Genomic DNA, 25,118 nt, shown 5'->3' on the forward strand with positions numbered 1-25,118 from the left:
TTTGTACCTCACCCAAGTGTGCAGAGGCAGTTAAAGCAGTTAAAAAAAAAAGAAAAAAATAATAATTTGGTTTATTGAGAGATATGAGGAAAGGGAGGGGAGGCATCTAAGCCATTGTTCAAGAACCTGGCTTTTGAGAAGCATTATGATCAGGTAAGGAGGACAAAGTACAAAGCATCTCTTACAGTGCTGTGGTGTTATGCAAGTGTTAAGAAGGTCTGTGCCTCACTGATACATATATTGGTACACACAGATGCACCCCAGAGAGAGAACTTTCTGAAAGTTGTTCTGTCAAGTGTCCAGTAGTTTGATCCTGGGGCAAAATGTATCTAAGGCAGAGGAAGAACATGTGGTCATCTGTGGAGGAGGGGCTTGGGTTGGATACACCAGGGAGAGGACACAGAACCACCAGCATCCCGCAGGGAGTTTGCTGAGAGTAGCCCAGGGCAGCAGAGGTGACAGGGGTGGGACATTTTGACCTGAAAAGATAGGTGATCAGTCAAGTTGAGAAAGTGAATAATGCTGGAGAGCTCATGTGAAAACCCCAGGCTCAGAGGTCTGAGCCTAGCCAGGTCCAAGCCACAGGCCATGGCCACAGATGTGTGTGGGCTCCTGGGAGTCCAGCACAAGGCCTGGTCTAGTCTGTAGGTCAGTGGACCTTGCAGTACAAATACTTCAGTGCACATTAGCTGCTTGGCTTTAGAATTATACTTTTATTATTGTCAAGATGTTCTGCTTTGCAGGGTCATGAATATTTTCTTTGAGTCACCAGAGGTCACTGAAGTTACTCAGCCCTGAAGCTAGCTCTCCCCTGTCCTGCCAAAGACATGTGTGGGACTTACAAAACAGCTTGCCATATTTTACATGTTGCTCTGGCTTGCCATATTGCTTAATTATCTTCTTAGCTCTAATGAGATGCACCCTGACTAATGGTGTAGTCACAAACAACATGTTGCTATAATTTGGGCCATCACTAAGATTTTCTGTATCACTACTCATCAAGGTAGTGCTTCAGAAGGCTGAAGGACAATGTGCCTAAAGAAAGAAAACATTTAGGCACATTGGAACAGTGCTGGAGGAGAGCAGTGCTCTGATTAGAGCTATGTTTGCATAGCTCGAAGTTCATGCCTCGCAGTTCTGTGCTGCAGGTGTCTGGCAGGAAGACTTGGGTGACCCCTGGGAGGCCAAATTCTTCTGTGTTGCACTGCTGCAATCCCAGATGACCCAGAGTATTTGCAGAGAAGCAGCATCGATTGCTGAAGCAACCAACAATTTTTGTTTTCATTTTCTCCTGTCAAGCAGTGTTAAGATAGACGGGGCTGTATAATGGAAAGTCCTCTGTCTCTGGTTTTAAAATGGGAAGAAGGGCCTCCTCACAATAAGTGATCTCTTTTCTGAATATATCGTTTTCTTTTTTTTTTAATTAAAATTGTCAAAACTTAATTGAAGGTACAAAGACACTGGATTTTAATGAGCATGGGCTAGAGTTGGGATTACAGATCATAATCCTACTGTGCAGTTGCTTTGTCAATGTCAATGGCTCCTGGTATTCAGCAGGCAAAATTCCTTGCTCTCCTGTGATGGCTTACAATGTGAGCTCTGTCATCCAGTGTCATTCCCTCTCAGGATATGACTTAATGATCCTTTCCAGCAAGGATTTATCCCAGCTCTCACAAAAGCACTTCTGAAGCACAAGCTTTTAGCCTCCACCCTGGATTGGACTGCAGTATATGGGAGCTATCTTCCAAGTGGCTTCAAGGGAAAGACCTGTGCTCCTCACTTTTCTCACCAGATCTTTGCCTGTGCTCATGAAGTCTTTATTTCAAGTCAAATTGAATGGAATGCTCAGCTAATGGAGAGATGGAGTGGGTTTTCTTTGTTGTTGTTGTTGTTGTTTTGTTTTAATGAGATAGAACTATCCCTTCCCCTGATGTTGCATATAAATGCATTTCCTAGCTGGTTGCATTTTTTGTAGGTCTCAATGAGTGTCTTCATGGACCTGAGCTGGGAGTTGGAAAATTAATCTTCTCTTTTTAGTGATTTCCCAACTTTCTCCTGCAAAAAAAATGGATTTATCATGTATCAAGAGGACAATTTCTATGGCAGACTAGGTTTTAAAAAACATATTGGCTGCAGTGAGAAGTTCAAGAAGAGTTCAGATCTGGACCGAACTTTGAAGCTATTTCCTTTGTTGGTAATGGACTGAGGAAAATAAAAATAAAGAAAATCTGTCTCTGTTAAGGGAGCTCTGGATCTTTATCTGTACTTTGTGAGCCTGGCCTTTCCCTATGTAGCAGAGCTGTTTTTCTGGTACTCAGAATGATGTATTATGTATAGTAGGGATATTTATATGTATTTTCACCTCCAGCTAACAATACCTGCTTGAATTTTTAGGACTATTTTTAAAAAATGCTGAAGGGAGGAAAATTGGGGAGGGCATTGAATAGTTGGATATGTTGCTAAATATTTTACATTTAAAAGTTCTGTCTAATGCAGCTTTTCTGGTCTTGACTTTTCTTGTGAAGGAAGGGGCCTCTTCATTCTGAAGCAGTCAGAGGTGACCAGGGACCCCACATGCTCTCAGCTTCCAGTCAATAGTGCCCTCAGCCATAATGTGTTTTACTCTGCCTCAGGACCTGGCCCCACTTCTCTGGCATCACAAATCACCATCAGTTTTTCTCCTCTATTCCCATCTCTCTGTGTTTCACCTGTCAGCTCCCAGTTTTGATCCAGCTTGATTCACTGCAGGATTACTTAGAAAGTGACAGTCTTGGGGGTAAATTTAGGAAGACCAACAAATTTGTGCAGAACTGATGGACTTCACTGTAGGGAATTTTTCTTTTCAGCAATGAAAGCTGGGGGTTTTTACAGTGCTATCCTCTTTAAAAAGAATGTGATGACTTGGTGTGTGGGGCTTATGTCTTGGACGTTCCAGATGAATGATGATCAGAAGTTATATTTACATGTAAATTAAAGTCTGTCCTCTGTGAACATTCCAGTTGCCAGCGCCTCTGAACTTCTCATCTATTTATCATTTGTGTGCACTGTGAGCACAGTGGGAGTTAGATACATGTTTACTGTCACAATGCTGCTTTTAAATTGGGCTGTGTAAATTGGCTGGAGATGCTTGCTTTTGTTTTGGGAGTCTCCAGACATGGTGGTTGGTGGCATTCTTGTGTGACTTGTGAACTTTGGTTTTTCAGGCAACAGCATGGGGTTCAGATGAAGACACTAGGAGGTCCTGTCAAAGTAAAGGGAAAACAGAGGTAAGTTTTGCTTTGTTACAATGATGTTATGGGTAAATATATTTGCAACATGTGAAATCCACACGGAGAATGTCTGACACCAGTTCGAGCTTGCAAATTTGCAGCAGTTTAGCTGTACTGCCACATGGGTATAAGCACCACCAAGCAAGCCACTTCAAAGGCTCTCCATCCAAGTTATTACACTTGCTCTGCATGAAATTTAAAGGTGATTTCACTGCTGGAGAGGACACAATTTGTAACACATCGGGGAGTGGAGTGGTGGCAAGCCAGGGGTAGCATCCTGCAGAGGGGTGTGAGGCCAGGCAAGCTGGCTTAGCCCAGGTCCTCAGCAGTGAGCCACTGGCATTCAGCCACGTGGGATTCAATGTTTGCTTGCAGTTGGAGTTCATAGTTGTATAATTCCCTGGAAGGTGAGAATTGAGTCTGCTCGCACACTGCAATCTGTTCAGGTTGAATATCACAGAGCTGCTTGGGAGGCAGGTGCACTCGGTTAAACTGCACTTTGAAGTAAGAATTTCTTGGACTTGTACATGCTGTCCCAGAAGTTTGGAGTTTGCAGGCATTTCTGATCGAGCCACGGGGCCTTTCCACCCTTCTTCTGAAAAGTTAAAATGAAGGCATCTATCTAAAAGCAGCAATTTTTTCATTTTTCAAACGTGATATTTGTGCGCTTCAGAAATCTTCAGTCCTCAACTGAGAGGGTGTCCATTGTCTTTAATACAACTCTGCAAAGAGCTTTTAGTCCAAACCAGAGGAGCTGGGCAAAAGATAAGACAGAATAAGCAAAATCTTTGCTTAGACACAGACAATCAAGCAGAGAGTGATTGTGTGGCTGGGCCAAAATCCTGGAATCTGCCACATTCCAGTTTGCTTCTTTAAACATGGGATTATCTGATCTTCCATTGACAATATTATTTTTATATAATAGAGTTTATGTGATTACTGTATAAACTTGTATGTACACAAAAAAAAAGCTAGCTTGGGTTTTGCCAGATAGGCAACAATTTGCTTCATGTAGCTGTGGAGAACAGGAGTATGAGTATCCTAGAACATCGTTAGAGTTCCAAGAAGAAACTACATCATGCAGGAAATCAACACGGAGGTAAAATGGGTTGGGATGGGCAAACACCAAACACAGCCAGCAATGAGAAGAAGTAGGACAAAATTGAAAAATACCACAACCAAGACATGAGGAATTTTTGAATTTGTGGTCTTTGCACTTTAGATGTGCAAAGAAAGGTTTTCCTCTTTTCTTTCATTGTAAAGTCTGTGAGATTTTGTAGAAGAATTTGTATTTATAGCCTAGAAATACTTTGTCAACCCCTGGATAAAGCCATACATGTAACTGAACAAATTCTAGGGTAATTTCAATCTTTGTTCCTGTTATGCCAAAAGTAAGCAATGGTTTGAGTGTCTTCACTTCTGCCTTCTCACACTGCAAAGGGTTTGCAAAAAAATGTCATGAGCATAATGCTCTGAATAGCTGAGTTTATGCTGATTGTGACACAGAGTTTGAAATCATTTGGTGGGTGCGGTGACCATGAGTGAAGTTTGGAGGAATGGTAGTAAAGCAGATTGGTAGGCACTTCTTGACATAAAATTAATGGCAAACAAAGGTGTTGACTAAGACTCTGACAAGAAGACAGGAAGCTACAAAAGCAGAAGGATTCTGCAGTAGCTAAGTAAACACTGATCTCTCAGGTCTTTATATACACTACCCTGTGTGTCCACAGCTGACTGCCCTATACATTCATGTTAGTTATACTGCAGAGAAATGACTCAGCACCAGCTCAAAAAGACCAAGTTCAGTCTAGGCAGCTGATGAAGTGTGTTACTCCAGCTGAGTCCAGATCTGACCCAGGATCTTTGCCCTTGGCTGGGTGGATGCAGCAGGTGAGGGCAGCACTGTTGTGAACACTTCTGATTCTGCTGTGGTGGTACAAGGTGCAGAGCTCTGTCTGCCTCAGACTTGACTAATGGCAGGTTTCTACCCAGCACAGATGATTTGATGATAAATGTGTTATGGATTGTTAGGCACTTAGATATGTGGTGATAGAGGCTAGAAATATGGAGAACCTTTGGATCTTACATAAATTCACAGTGTAGTTTCCCGAAGTTATATGACTGGTACATTTTCCTTGCCCATTTAATAACGTATATACTTTAGGGGAAGTTTTCAAAACTGGCTCATGTATTAAAATACCCTTTTTATTGTGCCTGTTAAGTATTTAAATAAGATCCTTCCTGCTGCTTAGAAACTCTCTTCCTAAAATGCAGAGACCTGTACCCTAAGAAAAATAAGAACCACAAGAATAAAAGCCACAAAATGCATATCACAGAAGTGTAATTATTATGCTATAATAGTTACTTCCCATTTGAGTACCTATTGTCTAGAGAAGAGGCAGATGAAAAATCTGAGTCTTAGATATAAGGTTAGAAGATACCATTTTTTCTGACACCTGGCCATGAATTTCACTGGCTTATTCCTAAACTGAGCTCACTGCCTGTGTCTGCTGTTCCTTTTTGAAAAAGATGTAAAGTTTTGCACTGAGGGCCTGAAGAAAATATGCTCCCTGTGCTTTGCTGGATTGTTCTAATGGCAGATTACCTTCCCTGGTAACATGTACTTTATTTTTTTTATTTGGATCTGGCTTCAGTTTTGCATGAGTGGGTTTCTTTTTGCCCTTCTCTGCTAGATTAAAGAGCCCTTTAGTTATCAGTATTTATTTTTTACAGAGGCCCTAATATGTTCTTTGCAATGCAGTACTTTGGCTTTTTGATAAAGTAAGAAGATGAGTTTTCCAAGCCTCTTTCTCTAAGTCATTTTTCTACTGCCCTTGAATACTTTTTGTCTGTTTTCTGCACACTCCAATTTTTCACCTGTATTCCCTTGTCAATCTCTCTAATGCCTAAGTGTGATTAAAACAGCCTTCCACCCTTCTCAGTTCATATTCATGGCAGTTTTGTAAGCTCCTCTGCCACAGGAGATCATGCAGAATTGCCTGGCCACTGTGACCACTAAATCCTTCAACAGTTTCTACTCTTGGGATGTAATTTCCATGCTTATACATAAAGCCCTTTTGTTCCTCTTTCTTTAATGCATAGTATCTTTTAAAAATGGGAGTTTTTTGTCAAGTCCAGCTCAGCAACCATCCTACCATCCTGGCACATATCACACACTCTCTCTCTCTCTCTCTCTCGCTTTCTCTCTCTCTCTCGCTTTCTCTCTCTCTACACACAGTGAGGCATTGACCTCACTGATAGTTGCTATTTTTGCCATCTTTAAATGTTTGTTAAGAAAAATGTTAATACTGAGCTGGTGCCACCACAGCTGGGGCTCCACTAGAACAGCAACTTTATGAGTGATTTCACTTTGAGGATTTTTTTTTCATCACAGTAATTTATCAAACTTTAATCACTTAATGTATAAGTTCCTGAACTTGATTTTAAAATTAACTCTCTGCAATAGATCATGCAATATTAAAACAAACACCTCATAAAAGTATTTTTCATTGATGTTATTTTTATCAACTAAAACTTGTGGTTTCCCCAAAGAAGTGTACATGCTTTGCTTGCCATGTCTCTGGAGAGCCACGCTGGCTTCTACCGGTAATAATTATTTTCTTTTTTTTTTTGCAGCATTTATAAAGTGTAACATGATCAATATCTTTAAACTGTCCCCTGGAAAACATCCACATTACTGAGACAGTGCAGAGAACAAAGTCAGTGTTATGTTGCCTTTCTTTGTGTCTTCCAAAATGAAATCATCCAGAGGTTGTAGTTAAAATGAATGATGGATAGAGCAGAAGGGGAAGAGATGTATTTAATTTCATTAGGAGTTGCTCAGTTCCTAGTTTGTAATTGGTTTGTCTCTGCCTAACAGTCGCCATCTACCACATCTAGTGAATGGAAAATTGTGAATTTTTCAACATTAAAACTTTGGTCTTTATTTTGTCTAATTATTAGACAAAATTATTTTTTTAATGTTCCAAAAGCAGCACACTATCATTTTAAACTGTGTAAAGAAACCATTTGTGAAAATGACAGTGAAAAATGGCAGCTCTTACATTCTGCCCGATGAGGTTTGTGTAGCCAGGAGGGAGATGATGCACTAATAACACTTCTGGAGCAAGAAAGAAGTGAGATTAATATCTGATAGGCATCCAGCTGGGTTGTCCTACTGCATTGCCAGTATAGCTCCTTCCTTTTTTTGTACAGTGTCCTGTTGCTGTGGATGCACAAGGTTACAGGGAAATCCTAGCCCAAGGCTTCAGCCCAGTGGAATGGGATTGGTGCATAGAAATTGCTTAGCTAAAGGAGAAATGAGCTATTTCAGGCTTTCCAGTGGCTATGTGTCACACAGAGGATGCTTATCTGCTTATCTGGTGGAACTGGGGAACTCCACACCATTTAAGAATAATAGGCATCCAGGTAGGAGAGACACCATGGAAATCCCTGGGGAAACAGAAATAGCTGGGAGGCCATCAACTATTTTTATCCCCTTTGTAACTGTTCCTAGAGACCTGAACCTACATTCCTATTACTTCTGCTAAGCTATCGATGCAGAATCAGCCATCAAATAAATTTGATTAGAAATCTATGAAAGAACATTTGCCTAGAAAAATCATTAGCAATTCTCTTTGCTATTTGTTCTACTCAGAGGAGAAGGGTAGTTTCATTGGGGCCTTGGCTTAAACTGAGTAACAGACTTGCTTGCCCAAAGAGGTAAATACAGACATTTGGGAGTGTATCAATAGCAGTGCTCAAGAACCAAGCTGGGTCTTGATTATTTTTAATAAATTGGGATAAACTACAGCAGATAAATTAAATGTTTGTTGCAGTCTAAAATGTCACAGAAGAGGTAACTTGGAGTTCTGCTGGCTGATTCTCTGAATTCCAGGTTGTGCTCCGGGAGCTCTCTACTGAGCATGGCAGACTGTCTGCAACAGCTATTTTTCTCATATAGTGTATAACTGTAAAATATATCAGTATGTGATGAAATAGTATTAAACAATAATTAAAAAGGAAATCTCTGACAACAGGGCTTGGGTAGTTTATTTAAACTAGAAAGCCATTAAAGTAGTGCCTATATATATAGCTATGCTTTCAAAGAAAAATGCATCTGTACAATGAAATTAGGGTTTTTAACATTTTAGAACTCCAGTGTTAAGAGATGACAGAATAAACTAAGAAGCATCTACAGCTGGTTTATTTGCAGCAACCTGAAACTTTTTGATTTTACCTCAAATGGAAGCTGCGGGAGGTCAGCCCCTCCATTTGCTGACCTGTCCACATGAATGAAGGCAGTAACAGGGCACCACTCTTGATTCTCAGGTTTGAATTGTGCTCTCAAAACAACCTAATGTCTCTGTGAGCTAGAAAGAGACCTGGTCCTGCCCACAGTCATGGACATACGGCATTCACAGACAGTGCGTGAACAGTCATTCTAAATGCTACAAAAAATTAAATAAACGAGACTAGGCTTAAAATGAGGAGGTGGCAGGAAGGGGCTTCAGTGCAGTTTGTTCTGACTGTGAGATCCTGTGGTCTGTAGTGTTGAGAATTAGCAATTCTCTTCCTTTCTAGGAAAACAAGTGTCATTAGACTGGAGAAGAGTGATACCTTCTAAATTTATGTCCCTATATCAATAAAGGGATGAATACCAGGTAATTTTGGGGAAGAAGAAAAGCATGTAACATGGAATTCATAGGAAAATCAGAAATATTCTTAATTCTTTGGCAGTGAGCCACAGGTTTTTATCAGCTCTGCCATATATTTAATAATAATCCTAACTAATATAACTAAGTTATTCTTATTAACCATATAAATATGCGGTCTTCCCCCTTTATTTAAAACCTTAATCTCTTGATCCCAGTAATATCTTCTGGTGATGAGATTTGCAGACTGATCATACACAGATTTAACTGTCTGCTCCATAATGTGAGAGCAGGATCCAAACATTGTCTTGTCTGGACAGAGGTGGGTTCAAACTTGCCAAATTCTCTGCTTATATTACAGCCCATCTGATTTTTGCTTCCTGTGTGCCTAGAGTTTTCCAGCCACATGGAAGAAACTGCATTAAATAGCTCCTATTTTCTGTAGGGGTTTGTGAGATCATTTTACTAACCAGTTGCCTCAGCTATGACTTGCTGCAGAGAGCACTGTATTGAATGACTTTTCAGAGCAAATCCAGGCTGGTTTAAAGAGCACAGAAAGGAGGCTGTTCCTTGCTATTTATTTTGAGAATGGGGTAGTAAAAGGATCTAATTAAATCTCCCAGACACTGTGTTGAGAAAAATCCTGCAAGCTGGAGCATTTAAGTGGTTTTGTTTCTTTGCTTTTGTTGGAGGCTTCATAGGCTGCTGTGACTTGCCATGGGTACAGTAATAAGAAACAAGAGGTGAGCACTGCACTCTGCTTTGGGCCAGGCAGGTTGGAGAGATGTGGTCTGGTAGTTGGACCTTTGTGTGTGTCCTCTAACCCAGCAAGTTTAGCACCTGTATTATTTGGATTCTCCCAGCTGAGAGAGCAGGGCAGGCAATGTGCATCTGTTTCAGAACATTACTTTAAGTGTCTAAATTGCTTTGAGACCAGTGCATGAAATGAGCATATTATATTATCACTGCTCTTCCTCCAGGAGCATGGAGTGCTGCTACCATCATCAGTAAGGCAGGTCCAGGGAAAATGCCTGCTCAGCTAACTCATAGGAACAACTACAGGTGGGCATGGCCCACACCTAGCAGCATTATTTTTAAGCAGTAAAAATGGAGTAAAATTGTGCAACAGATTAATCACTGCCAGTAGTCTGCAGCACGTGACCTTCCACAGAAATTCTTTCTGTGTGCTATCTTCTCAGATAATTTGTTAATCTGTAATTCAGCTCTGTGCAAATAAAGGGAAGTCTCCAAATTAGGAATTTAGATTTTTGCTGGATAGGGCTTTAGTTAGGAATACATTGTAGTATCTAGGCAGGAAAGGGTCCAACAACATAACTGGTCTTAGCTGTTTTAAGTCAGAAGCTGTGCTCAGACCTTGCGCAAAGCAGAGAATGGTGGCAGTGGAGGGCGAGCAGGTGGGTACTCTCTTGTGTGAAATTTGAGTACAGAACTGAATTCTAGGTTAGATGGCAAATCAATCATATTCTGAAAACAACACTCTGTTGGGAGACAACCTAATACTTTTTTTTTAACAGCATTCGTTCAAGAATTTTTAGTACTTTGCAGTCAAATATATAGTCCTAAAATTATGTGGGATTGAATAACTGTACTCTACAGAAAGAGGGATGACTTAACCCAATCATGAAATGCAGACATCTCCAGGGCAGGAAGAAACTGGCAGGGCTCCCAGCACCATGCAGCAATGACAGGGGAGGGCAGAGAGGATGGCAAGCCCTTTGTCTTGTTAAAGGAAGCAATGAAACCACTATTTTTAATACACAGCAGGTGGGACAGCACTTCTCGAGGTCCTGTTTGATAGACTGATGCACAGTTACCATGACTGATCTGCTTCTGAAATAAAAAGAGTTGACCCAGCTATGAATCTAAGCTCTCATTTTTGGGTGCCGGGCATTGCAAATCTGATTCCTGTTGCCCCTCAAGACTGGCAGCATGTGGTCTGTGGCACTCAGTAGCCTCTTTCCAGATTGGGCAAGTGCTCCTAGGCTGGTTCTGGAGTGGAGTCTGTGCCATTCAAAATCACATATCATGTCCATGCAGTTGCCATCTGTGGCTAACACTGGCAGGTTTCCTGTTGGATCTTTTCCGTACAGCAAATGAAATAAGATAGTGTGTAATCCAGCTAAGCAAGCCCCTTCCTTTCCAGATGATAGGGGGTGTTTTTACACTGCTGAGTCTTGCAAATGAAGTCTTCAGAGAAATGATCAACAGGATGGAGTGCTGTGAGACAGGAGCTTGCTGAATGATTGCTGCTTACAGGAGGGAGAAGTGGTGTCTGCAGCTGTAGGCTCAACTTAGTGGCAAATGATGATCTATTGGAGGGAAGAAAGCAAAGCAGCTCGGGTAACCCAGCTGAGGTTGCTGGTTTTTAACAAGTTTCCTTATCTGTTTATGATATAACATAATAGAATTTCTTCCCTTGGAGCCCAGTGGGTGCCAGTCATTGCTCATATCCTCTCCTCTGAGGTGACCCAGGGCCTGGGGCAGGCAGGCTGGTGCACGTGGCTCACTGGGGCTCTTTGGGTGATCCTTGGGGCAGGTGGCTCTGCAGCCTCTTGCACTGCCTCTGGGAATTGCATACTAGTCTCTCACCTCCCTTTGCTTGTGTGTATTCTTAGAAAGCTCCTGACTTATGTGGCCTCTTTCACCCCCATTATTTACCTCCAGGAGATGCTCAGTTAGCCTGATTTGCACTCCACAGGTCTCTGAATATAAGGCTTTGGGGAGAAAGAGGGACCATGGCTCTCTCTAACAACATGAAGATGATTTTCTGAACAAAAAAGCAACTGCAGCCTTGTGCTGCCACCCCAGCACAGCGTGGGACAGCAGGACCCCCACACCTTTGGGGACTGATGTGTGGAGGGAGTTGCCTATTGGTACCAGCAAGTGGTCGAGCAACTGAGACTGGGAACTTGCTGTTTCTCACTGGCCTGACCTGAAAGATACACTCCTTCTACCATGGAAAATCCTGAGCACACAATCCTCTGGGAGGCAGGAATAACAGCCTGCTCAAACACAAGATTCTCTGACCAGCCTGGTCTATTAAAGAGAAGTTCCTGCTGTTTTCCTGCTGGCACTGGTTTGAATTATAGTGCAGACAGACCTGCTGTCCTTCACTGGAGTTGGTGTCTGGGTAATGTTTTCAAAGCTGCAGCATTACTGGGAAAATAGGTCAGAAGTATCATCATGGAAAGAGAGAAAAATTCTCCTCCAATCTAAGCAGAGCACAGAAAGAGGTACTTGTAGCTATGACAAAATTGACCTGATGGATAACATCCTACCCTGGGACTGTGCAGGACTATGGTTAGAGAAATAACCAGCAAATTGGACATGCTCACCTAAACTGCTGGCTGCCTACAGCTGTGCACTGCTTGAGGCAACAAACCTCAGCCCAAGTTAGAGCTAAGGAAGGTGCATTCCTGCTGTAACACAGGTATATTTAATGTAATAATATTTTCAAACATCCTTTGTCTGTCTTGTGTCCCTATAGGAGGAGTGCCAGAACTATGTCCGAGTGCTGATTGTTTATGGCAAGAAGGTTTTTACCTGTGGTACCAATGCCTTTTCGCCAGTGTGTTCCAGTCGACAGGTCTGTTCTGCCTCTCTTACAGTGATGGAGAGGGCTGCATACATGCTCTGGGGAAGGACAGTCATTTGGCAGGCTGTCATGGCTGCACAAAATATGTTCTAAATGTAGCTGACTGAAATTATGTTTGTTTTCTTCTTTGGGCTGCTTTGGGGCAGTGGCTGTGTTCATGTTATGGGCGAGTTTGGTCTGGACAAAGTGCTGCTCATGTAAACCTTGGGTATGGCACTGAAAATAGGGAATATAGACAAGCTTATCTGTGAGTGCCTCCTGAGCTGAATACTTTAAAGTTTCTTTAAAATAAATGGCAAAATTCCCTTTGGGTTCAAGGAAGGCAGGAGCAGGTCCAGAGAAATGTTTATTTGTACATTTTTTTTAAGGCAAATATGTATTCAGGAGGTGTCTACAGAAGATTAAAACCCTGTGCTTGCACCAGGAGCACCTGATTACTTCAGGTGGATTTGGGCTTTATTGGCTGGGGAATCACCCTTTATACAAAGCAGTAGGATCAGTGAGGCTCAGACACAACTTCTTACATTGGCAAATGTTGGCTGTAAAGATCAACTTTCAGTCATCACTAAGATTACATTCTCCTAACTACCTGATTTTTAAAAATCAGGGATTTGCTCATAGGTACTCATGGGCAAACCAATTCTTTATACCATTAAGAAAGTCAGATGCTCTTTAAATTTTCTTCTCTCTCCTTTTAAATACAGGTAGGAAATCTCAGCAAAATCATTGACAGAATTAATGGAGTGGCTCGGTGCCCATACGACCCTCGGCATAACTCGACAGCTGTGATTACATCACGAGGAGAGCTCTATGCTGCAACCGTGATTGATTTTTCTGGACGGGATCCTGCTATTTACCGCAGCCTTGGAAATGTTCCCCCACTTAGGACAGCACAATACAACTCCAAATGGCTCAATGGTAAAGTCATGTGGGTCACATCTGAGCAAGAGATGTATTAGAGTCAGCTTGACAGGCTTGTAAATCTTTCTTTCTCTTTTCATATTGAGATCCAGAGTTATGATGGGGAAGGGCTTCCGGAGCAATAATCAATGCAGCTTAGAAGACATTTAAAAAGTGCCTGGAATTAGTTCAGAAAAGTTGATTTAGAATATAAAAAGTGGGTCTTACAGGCTACTCAACATATATATGGATCTCTGTCTTGTGAGAGGACCAAATACATCATTTTAACAAGAAAACCACTGAAAGATTTGAACAACTTAAAGCATCATATTGTTGACCCAGTTCTGCAGAGTGATAAGCACTCTTTACTTACCCTGACTCAGCTGAAGATGCCTGGTTTCAGTGCAAGATCACTCCAAAATGAGAAATTTCACAGCACATTATGTTCCATGTGAGTCCATGCTGGTGTGGATTTATAGTTATTAAAATAAGTTCTTACCCCAGCGTGATAATACCCTGCATCAAGCCAGCTATAGAATTACAACCAGCAATCCCTGCACTGAATCCACACCTTCCAACTGGGGCAAAGAACTTCTAGTCTGAGCAGACTGTAGTGATGGAGGCCCCAATATTCCCCCTATCTCCTTTCACCCAGGTAAATCTAAATCTTTTAAATCTTTCTATTAGATTTCAGGACCTTTCAATTAAAGATAAGAGCAGTGGGACTGTGCACTCGAGCTTAATAAGACTGAACTAGGCTTCTGCAGGCAGACTGAAGTCAGTATGGAGACCTGGAATGTAAGGAAAAGGATGTCATCAGGAAAGATTGTGAATTAGGATCAAGAAGCATCATAGCCTATACACACTCATTGGAAACATGTTCCTCTTGTCATTGCATGAATGAAAGATTCAGAAGGAAGCCACACTGGAACAGGGGAGTTTGAGGAAGACAAACTGTAACTTAAAAAAACTAATGTGACTCTTGGATTTATAACCTTGTGCAGCATTGGTGACATTGGAGTAATTTTGTCCTGTTCTGGCCACTTTTCAACAAGAAACAGAAAACCTGAAGGTGATTCAGAGAAGAGCCATTCAGTGATTTGAAACTTGGAAAGCCTGCCTCACAGTGAGAGCCTTAAGGAGCTCAATTTATTTATCTTTCTGAAAAGGAGATAAAAGGTGTTTTGTTCATGATATGGAAGTACTTACATCAAGAGAAGATTTTGGAAAGGATAAAGTTCTTTAATCTAGCAGACAAGTCATGACAAGAACCTGTGATTGGAAGCTGAAACCAGATAATGTCAAATGGGAAAAGAAATACAGGTTGCAGCTGGGTCAGTCTTTAGCGATTTGAACAAGTCACTGAGGGAAGTGATGGATGTAAAGCCAGGTGACATTGTCCACTAATATCAGATCTTTTTCAAAAGATGTGGTCTAATTCTCCTGTTAGTTACAGGACCTGATGGTGGAATTACAGGGTGAAATTCTCTGGCTTGTGTTAGACAGAAGGTCAGATTGGGGATCACAAGGGTCCCTTTAAGGTTCACGGTTAGTTTGAAGGAGAAAGTCTGACAGGAGATGATTTGCAATGCCCTTCCCTCTGTACCATCATCTCCCTCCCAAACTTGCCTTGCAGCAGCAATGGGCTGCCTTTCTCTGCTCTCCTTTCACTCCTGGGCTGCAGCTTTAAAGGAATCCTGTCCTTCCCTTTATTCTTCTTCCTTTGAGCACTACTCAGAAACGAACATTGTAAAAACACCCTATAAAACCAACAGGTTTGGAGAAGGTTTGTTTGTTTAGTCAAATATCATTCATTGGCTAAACTTCTCCTTTTACCAAAGAAACTTTTAGGATAAAAGACTGTACACATTAAAGCTTTGTTATATCCCAATTAAAATATTAATTACTAAACCTACTAAATTCCAGGTTCTTTTCAATTCTTGTGAAAATAATAACAAAAGTTTTAGGAGAAAAAGCATTAAGGAGAGCACATTTCACTGCTGTCAGTCTCTGGCATGGTTTTGTTTTATGGACATAAGATAATCTTTTGTGCCTAGAAACTGGAAAGGTTTGATGATAAAAGCCAGATGTGACAGTGCTGGGAGAGTAGCTTGAATGTTTCAGTGCAGCTGTCTGGGGAATCGGGCGGATGCACGCAGCATATTTAACACATCATAAGGTCCACTTCAGAAGTGAATAGGTGAAGCAGCCCAATGGGAAGGCTTTCTCTTGTAAAATGAGTATAGGTACAGAGAATAGTCTTGCATACTCAAAGTGTTGAACCCTGCTTTCACTGAAATCAGTAGCAGCTTTGCCAATAAAGTGGAGAAACAATGGGGCCTTTCCAAGATCTGAGAAAAGGTACTAGAGCTATATCCTCATATGTCATTATTCCCATCTACTGTTTTTATGTCCTCTGCTGACTCCAAACTCCCTGTGGTCCCAGCTTTGACAGGCTGCACAAATGGAGCTGGCAGCACAATGCATTGAGTAAGTCAGTGAGCATGGATTGATTTCTAACCTATATAAATCTCTTCAAATGTTTGTTTTTCAGAGCCTAACTTTATTGCTGCCTATGACATCGGATTGTTCACCTACTTCTTCTTCCGTGAGAACGCAGTGGAACATGACTGTGGGAAAACTGTGTATTCTCGTGTGGCAAGGGTTTGCAAAAATGATATCGGAGGGAGGTTTCTGCTGGAGGACACTTGGACAACTTTCATGAAGGCCAGGCTGAACTGCTCCCGTGCTGGAGAAATCCCTTTCTATTACAATGAATTACAAAGCACCTTCTACCTTCCCGAGCAAGATCTGATCTATGGTGTCTTCACTACTAATGTGTAAGTTGCACTGGCTATACTGCCCTTCCTCTACCCCAGCAGTCTGAGACTGACAAAGTATTGATTTCTTAGACAGTCGGAGCAATCATTTATGAAAGATCATTTGGCAAATGTGAGAGAATAGATAGATCTGTGTTATCCATCATGACAACATACCCTTAAGACAGTGGTTTTAATCCATGGTTCACAGATTCCTGGAGTCCATAAAAGGTGACTGCGCAGTTTTAGGGTAACTTACTCTGATACAAATCTGAGCATCAACAGACCTCACACTTTTTGCAGGAACAGTCCCACTTGTGTATTTTAGAGAGATGATCTAAAAATGACCCAACATAAACACATTAATTTCCAGCCAGGCCAATTGCCTGGACAATCTAACACATTTGTGTGAACACTTGAGCTGGACATGAGATAGACAGGTGCACACACTTGGGAGAGAAGGGCTGGAAGGAGAAGAATGAGGTACATGGGATCACAACAGCCCAGGTTGAAAACAACATCTATTGCAGTTGAAACAACACTGTAATAGCAAGGTCATGAGGGCCACAAGGCATTTAGCATTTCCATGGTGGGGTAGGGGGGGGCTTTACCTCTGCCAGACTTTACCTCTGCCAGACTGTTTGAGGTCCACAAATCAAAAGCAGCCATGGAACTCTGAGGGGAAGGCATGATTTCTGATACTTCATAATCACCTCTTCTTGGCTTGAAATTATTGAAATATTGAAAAAACTTGTAATTGGAATGATTTAGTGTAGCTGTGAAAGCAGAAAGGAGAAGAGGAGTTAATTAAAAAATATATTAAAAAACTCATAATGTATATTTTTAAGTCAGGAAAGCTCAAATAACTTTTTCTCTGATGCCTAAGGCTAGGATGATAAGTTTCAAGCTATAACCAGTCTGCATGGTATTGAGTTTCAATAATACATGTTCTCCAGGGGAGTGTTAGCCTGACGTGTAAACTAGAGAATGAAAATCTGAGTAGCTACTCCATATAGCAAATGCTCAAAGTGCCTTGCTTGTGCTGGGCAGCCAACTTGTTTGGGGTTTTGTGTGCAGTGCTGTGCAATATGAGTAAGGGCCTGTTGCCAGAAAACCAAAGCAGTGAATGAAGCCCTGCTGAAGTACAAACCTTCCTGTTTTAATGTGTCACCTGCTGGTGTGACAGGGCTTGAACTTCAGCCCTTGAAGTCACAAAGCATCAGCCCCAACTTCTTGAGCTTAAACGCTGTTTGGAGCCTCCCTGTGAGTCAATAGAGCCTAAATGCTCTTTCCCTCTATAAATTCCAAGAAATAGGTACGTGTTTGGCCACCTTCATCCCTCTCCCATGTTTTGTTTCTGTTCCACTATTGCCAGTGTCAGTCAAAAGTGAGCCAGCAGAGAAGCAACTAGAAAAAACAAACATGATTGAGCACTGTACCTTGACTGTGGGCTAGGGGAAGATCTGTCCTCAGATTGAAAGACACATGAGTCATTCTTTAAAAACATTTAGAGGATATTAGCCAAACTTCCTGAACATTAAAAGGAAATCTGGCTACTGCTTTGGGCACTTGAGCTGACCCCTTTTTCTTTTCAGTTGGAGAGGATTTCTGTGCCCATAGTGATCATGTTTTATCTATCCATTTGTCCATTCATCCAGCAAAAAATGGAATTTGGAAATGAGAAAACTATTAATAACTGTATTTTATTTATCAAATTTGTGATGTTTTTGGACAATGAAGGGGGAGACATAGACTAGCTTTGGCTAGGTCAGTTCTCTTCTGCTGTGTCCAAGTTTAACGTGAGATGTGATGAGTGTTACCTGTCTCCTCAGGGTATGCTCGAGCATTCTTTGTACATCAGGGATGTAGGATCTCTCTTGTATCTTCTGAAGATAATATAATATGCAACATTTGTGTAATTGAAGAAATTAGTAATTGATAACAGCTGAAGTTAGATCAAATAGCATTTTGGGTCTACAACATAGTGTTCTTTTAAAAGTTCAAAGAGAAAATGTTCCAATTTGTCATCCAAGTAGAGAAATAATGGTAATTATTCTTTTAACTTGCACTGGGACTTATATCATGCTACATGAGCTCTGCATACCAAAGAGGGTTAATTTATGCACCAGTCTGAGTTTCTTTGTGATAAAATGCCAATGCAACACAAAACTATGATTTTTTTTGTTGTTGTTGCTGTTGTTTACAGGTATTTTCTACTTTGGAAGATTCATGTTTAATGAATTTAGGGTCATCTTATAACAAAGGGGAATTAGTGGTTGTGGTAACACCCACATATAGATTTATTGCTTCATGTTATGTTATACCCAGCTGGATCAGTGGGAAAGAGAGCTTTTGGGGGAAGCTGCTGGTGAAATATTTAAGATGTTTTTATTAAAATTTTCTGGGAGGCAATAGAGACAATGTTAAAATCTCTTTGAACTTAACCCATTATTTAACAGGCTAGTTAGTCACAGGAGGTAGGAGGTGGGAATAAAGGAAGTTGCACTTCACACCAAAACACAGGGGCCAGCTGCACCAGTTGATGTCAGTGGCTTGAGACTGGGATCAAACTTTTCATAAGGAGGGATGGGAAATGGGCCAGGCCACAGATGGAAAAGAAAATGGTCCACAGATTTAATGGAAAACTTCTTTCCTTTCTCCTTTCCAGCAAAGAGAAAAGACTAAACTATGAAGTCCAGGGCCCTAAAAATATTCTTTTTTTTTTTTTCTAAGTATTTTCATTAGACTAGTGGAATTTTATTCTTTCTTTTCCTTTTCCATTTTCTCCCTCATTGTCTTTTTTTTTCCTGTGTGCGCCTCAAGGCATTTACTTGTCATCCATCATTAGGTTTGTCTTAAAAGCTGCTGTCTGTGAGCATGCACTGCATCAGCAGTGTTCAGACAAAAGTGGAGAAAGGTTTGCCTGGCATTGCTTTGACATGTTCAAAGTGAGCTACTCCATCATTCTGGGGATGCAAGGCGCAGGGGGGAGCAGAGAATGGGAAGGCAAAGCAGGAAGTTCTTCCTGGTGTTGTATTGCTAGGAAGAAATATGCTGTGAAAGAATCTGTTTTTCTGCTTTCCAGCCTGGAATGGTGAAGAAAGGCTTTTTTTGTGTGTGCAAAAGAGTGTAATTATTGGTTTAGTTAAAAAAAAAAAAAAAAAAAAAAAAAGAAAAAAAAAAAGTGTTCTTTTCAGGGAATTCAAATTGCCTTAATTAGCAGAAAGATTCATACAGCAAGGCTTGGGTTATTTAAAAGGCACCATGATGAATCAGTCTCTCATGCTGGCCCTATATTTAGTTTTATTTTGATATCTTTTTTTCTAAACCTTGTAGTTTTCCTAAAAAAAAAGGGGGGGGTGGGAGAAGGGGAGAAGGGGAAGGAAGAACTGGGAGCAGGTTTGAGTTTCAGGTCATCACTTATCAAATGTCCCTCTGAGTCAGTTTTGTTGAGGTCACCATCTAGGAAGTGCCCTCCAATCCTCTTGAGGCAGGAGGAGATGAGCTGGCTCAGGACCCTGCAGAAATGGGTCCTTCAGGACTGAAATGGAACAGCAAAGGCCAGCTGATCTGTGTGCAGTGTGACTGGGCAGCCCAGCATCCTTGAAACACACTCCTTTCCAAGAGTCCTTCCCACAGCAGCATTTCCCTCACTGTGCTGTGCCTCCCCTGGCTGAGCGCTTGAACAGGCTGCCCCAGACAGATCCTGTTCCCTCCTGGGAACAGACAGAAGTGAACTGTGGTCGTTGAAAACAGAGGTTTTCAATGAATTAGCAAGACCTTTTTGCATGCTGAGCTGCTGTCAGAACCAGCTGATTTGTCACTGTCACCTTTTTCCTTTCACTGCATGTATATAAATATAATACTTGGTGATATATTTTATAGCTGAAGATTTCAGGAACCTGTAGAAATAGAATTTCACCTTGAGAAACAACAAGAGATTAAAAATTATCTTGTTTGTAAACAATAAAAGTAGACGGATTGTGAAAAAAATAGAAGTAAAACCAGACACAAATAATCCATGCAAATTAAACTGTATTCACCTTTCATGTCAGAACTGCTTCCATGGCCCTTAAATCTCTGACATTTTAAAACCAAACTTTAAATTAATTCTCAAAATTGTCATGCAACTCATCTACATGTTACAGTTTATTTATTTATTTATTTATAGTCCCTGTGAGATTGGTATCAATGTACATCTACCTAGCAATTTACATGTATTTTATTTGAGTGGAGTTTGATGTCTGTTATGATGAAAATGTCAATGTTCTAATGATTAAATTGATTTTTTTCCCCTCCCCTTTTCCAGAAACAGCATAGCTGCCTCAGCAGTGTGTGCCTTCAATCTGAGTGCCATTACTCAGGCATTTAATGGTCCCTTCCGCTATCAAGAAAATCCAAGATCAGCCTGGCTGCCAACGTTAAACCCCATCCCAAATTTCCAGGTACTGATGTTGCCCTTCAGTTTACTGCAGTCCCTTTGATGTTCTGTAACTTCAGTGGGTTGATTTGTGTAGGGCTTATTTTTTCAGGTAGACCCATGGTACAGATAAATTGTATTTCTTCACTTTTATGAGTGTTTTAGTCTGTGGAACTCCTTGCCCCAGAATTCATGTCAAAAATTGAATGGTTTAAGGAATAATAAGAATATTCTGGGTTTTTGTAATAATGAATTATTTAAATTTCTGTTGCACTTATCACTGACACATGTACTCTGAGGATGAGATTCTCAGAAGAGGACATAAGGCATGTCCCTACTAGAAGTGGGAAGTACTGAAAGCTGAAGCTGGACAAAGTCAAACTAGAATGGAGACAATCTATATTTTTAAACAAGAAAGGTAATTAACCACTGTGACTCTGCAAGGAAGTGATGAATTTTCCATCACTTGATAGGGCCCCTAAGGCTACCAGTGCTTCAGTGGAAGATGGATGACTTTCTAACACATGGTAGCTCAGCCAGAAGCCATGGACATGTTGTGACAGTAACTGGTGGAAGGGGACACATGAGGATTGTCACAGGGGTTCCTTGTTCTTTTAAAACTCTTTGAGTTTATGAATGAGCAACTTTCCAGGATTATCAGTTAAAGCAGTTTTGAAAATTATAAAACAGCTTCAGTTGCTTTTTCACCAGATCCAGTCAGTGTGGGGCAGAGTATGTATATGACAGCCCCAACAAACCTGATTCTCCTGAAGCATGAGCCCATTTCACAGCTCAGCCTCTTCCCAGGAGGGGAATCCTGGGGAGGATGGACTTGTCTTCATGTCCTTGCTTCCCCATGGCAAATCCTTTCAGCTCAGTTTTCTGAATCTGGCTCTCCTTTATCATGGCAAATGTGCTGAGGCTGCCTGCAAATGCCATCTGCCTTCAAAATGGTGATGTCAAGGACCTTCCAAAAAGAACTCTACAGTTGCCTGAAATCACAGCAAGAGCAGATGGGAGACAGGTCTCTGCTGCAGGCAGGAACAGCCTTATATTCCTGCTGAGGAATCTAATTTCTTCTCCTGAATTCCCTCTTGGCACTTGACTGAGGGCTTCTGCCTGTATGAGGTGGATCAGGCTTGGCCTTTTGATCACCCTCTCAGCTTGGTGCACTCAAAACCAAGAAACAAAGCCCTGCTGAAGGTCCAGCCATGCCAAACATAGCCAGGTTTTGGTTGTTGTTGTTCTTGGTGTTTTTTGTTTGTTTTTAATTTAAAGGGAATATTAAGGCAAACTGAGAATCAAGGACTTTCTGTCCCTTGCTAGGCTAACCCAGAAGGAATAGCAAAGGACTTTGGAAGGCATTTCCATGTAGAGAAAAGTATCAGATAAAATGTGGAGTGTAAAGATTGCAGCAGCAAGATGAAAGAAAAGGGTCAGTGGAAAATAAGGAAAGGAAAAAGAGGTATGTGGTAGACAAAAGGAAGATTGCAAAAAGAGATTAAGATGTTTTTCAAGTACAGAAGGAACAAGAGGTCAGTGAGGAGCCCTAAGGAGATGACAAGGGTAATTTAGTGACAGAAGAGGCAGATATTGCAAAAACATTAAATTAATTTTTGTGCCTCAGTGTTCACAAAGAAAGATGAGGGAAGCATGCCAGAATTTTTTTTCTTGCAGAGAGGAAGGAGAAATACTGAAGGATGCAGAGGACCAGGACAGTACAGATAATCAGGAAATTAGAACAAAACAACATTAAACCAAATCAGAGGGATGCTGCATCAGCACATGAGCTGCCAATAGACAAAAAGAATTATCTGTGACTTCCTGAGAACAGGAAAAAAACCAACAATGACATTCCTGCCACTGGGACTCCTTTTAGGTGATGTTCTAGAAGGGAAAGTGAATGGGGAGAAAAGAATCCAAAGGAAGACAGTGGTGTGAACCAGAAGGAGCACAGGATACAAGAAAAGAGAGATATCTAAGAACTCCTTAGAATATGGGATGAGTCATAAACTAAAAAAGGACCATTGCAATAGAAAAAAGCATTAAAACCCACCTGAGGACACATAAAAAACCCACTGATGTTTCCTTAGTCCAGCTATAGGAAGATGCTTAAATTGATTAAAAAGTGACCATGTTCATAGGCTGTGAGAATTAACATAACTGTTCTCATAATTCACACAACCTCTAGAATATAGTAAAGCTTAGTACACCAGCCATCTACTGTGTGAATGTGTGTTAAATCCCTGACAACTCATTTTAGCACGTAGTAGGGGAAGGGCTGCGTGGTGCTCCCGGGAAAGGCAGCGATACCACCAAGAGTTGCTGTGATGTCAATGGAGAGTGTGCACATGGGAAATTTGTACACTGCAGCTCAACTGCTGGAAATCAGCAGCCTCATTCTCAGTATTCTGACTTTTCTTCAAGGAAAGCCCAAACACTTGGATCCAAAATGAAGAAAAATAAATATGTGGGATTTTATTTCTAGTGAAATTTCTTAGGTGTTTCATTTAGAGACTAGCGAAGTTGTTCATAGACTGAGAATGGGACTTGGCAGGACTTAGTTGTACCACTGTCTCCCATAGTCTTGGGTAGATAAATAACTGGTCATCCTGCTGCCTTTTAGAGTGATACATTTTCTGTACTCCATGCATGATATTGTAGGGAATAGTGAGATCCAGCCCCAAAAATTGACACAGACTAAAAAACTAGCACTGGCTTTTGAAAATACTGAGTTTTAGAGATTAATCTAAGATGGAAACTCCGGCCTTAAAATGCATTATCCACCTGGTAGGACTTACGCTGTTTAAAAGACACAAGATGAGCTCTTTTTCTCCCCAGTTCTTGCTGTACAAGGGAATTGAGTCCTGTTTCAGTGCCTCCCTTGGTGCTGGGGGATGGGTAGTCATGGTTTGATCTGCCCTTTGCTGTCAGGAGAGAAGGGTGTGGGGTGGGGGGAGCTTGTCGTTAATCTGCCTTGCTTCAGATGCAGCTGGGGGGTGCTGTACAGACAGGAGCACATCAAAGAAAAGCAATATGGCAAGTTTGGCTCTTTGTTGCAAAACCAAGTTTTTAGTTTTTTTAAACTCCAGGATTTGTTCATTGTACAGACTGAGAGGCTAGGTAGTTTCTGAAGATTGTCTGAAATGTTTTAAGGATTTATCACTACAAAAATGTTCTCTCCACTGCTACCTTTAAATGTTTCTACATCTAGTTTTAATTCTTTCTTTTTCTCCACGGTTTGTTAAAGGCTTTTGCCCTTCTGCTGTACTGGTTGAGGATATTACAATGGAATGAAACTCCACATTGCTGGTTAGTGGACCTAGGAGAAAAGTTTTCATAGAGTGGGCTACAGGCCAACTCTAGGCTAAGCATCTATGATCAGGCTACATGCCTGATCCTGTGACCCTCACACAGACCCACCTCCCAGGAAATCAATGGGAGATGAGTTTCCATGCTGGGCTGGGGAGAAAATGCACTTGCTGAAATTCAATCTTCCATATTTAGTGTGGGACACTGAATGACAAGAGCCCCAACGAGAACCTGACGGAGAGAGTCCTGCAGGACGCGCAGCGCCTGTTCCTGATGAACGACGTGGTGCAGCCGGTGACTGTGGACCCCTATGTGACGCAGGACAGCATTCGATTTTCCAAACTGGTGGTTGACATTGTTCAAGGGAAGGATACTCTCTACCATGTCATGTATATTGGAACAGGTAAGAGCGTGAGGGCTTCATACAGTTCCTCCTGCTTGCTTGTAGACCTAGCAGCCCTGGGAGCCCAATTGTGAAGTCCTTACACAGTTGTCATTCAATATGATTTTGGTACAAAATCACATGGAAGTTGTTTGCCTGAGTAAATTAAAAGCAGGATGGCGGACTTGAGGCAGAGTCCCAAGTGATTAGACTGTAAATCCATTGTGTTTAAAAAGAACAATAACATTTTTCTCCCTCTTATAAAAACATGTTTCAACAAATCAGGCTAATAAATAGCAGTGAAGGAAGAACAGAGGTGGCTGGAATGCTCTGTGGTTTCATGCATATCAGTTGCCTCTCAGTGCTATGACAGACCCATCTCTGAATAAGCAATAATAATGCATAACCTCCAGGCTTGCCCAGGGATTTAATTGTGTCTTTCTTTGCACTTTCATGGCCCTGCTGGTGTATGGCTCCCAGTGCTTTTGGGAATGGGCATGCACTGAAGTTTGAGGCAGATAGGGAAGCTGAGTGCTTTTTTTGTTGGAGCATAGCAAGCTAGTGGTAGAATTAAGTGTATGACTTAGTCTCTTGGTTTTGACTTCCATCCTCTAATTAGCAGAACATGTTGCCTCTTCTGAAAAGCACAGGTATGTCGAATAAGTGAAAATGCTGAAGAAGGACAAAGTGGTATAATGGTTGTCTTAGCCCATAGTCATACTAATGATAGAGGTTAAATTAAATAG

At 41.3% G+C, this 25,118-nt stretch overlaps 1 protein-coding gene across 5 annotated transcripts in view; it reads left to right on the forward strand.

Annotated features, from left to right (window-relative positions):
* The window catches only part of SEMA5B (semaphorin 5B), a 269,841-nt gene that overhangs the window by 185,107 nt on the left and 59,616 nt on the right, over positions 1 to 25,118 (forward strand). For all 5 annotated transcript variants that reach the window (XM_021526077.2, XM_021526078.2, XM_021526080.2 and 2 more), the window contains 6 exons: positions 3,204 to 3,266; positions 12,432 to 12,530; positions 13,244 to 13,457; positions 15,994 to 16,279; positions 20,568 to 20,703; positions 24,186 to 24,393. In XM_021526077.2, the coding sequence (XP_021381752.1) occupies positions 3,204 to 3,266; positions 12,432 to 12,530; positions 13,244 to 13,457; positions 15,994 to 16,279; positions 20,568 to 20,703; positions 24,186 to 24,393 (1,006 nt within the window). The remainder of the gene's footprint in view (positions 1 to 3,203; positions 3,267 to 12,431; positions 12,531 to 13,243; positions 13,458 to 15,993; positions 16,280 to 20,567; positions 20,704 to 24,185; positions 24,394 to 25,118) is intronic.

Source organism: Lonchura striata, chromosome 8, assembly GCF_046129695.1.
Source record: "Lonchura striata isolate bLonStr1 chromosome 8, bLonStr1.mat, whole genome shotgun sequence".
Taxonomy (NCBI): Eukaryota; Metazoa; Chordata; class Aves; order Passeriformes; family Estrildidae; genus Lonchura; species Lonchura striata.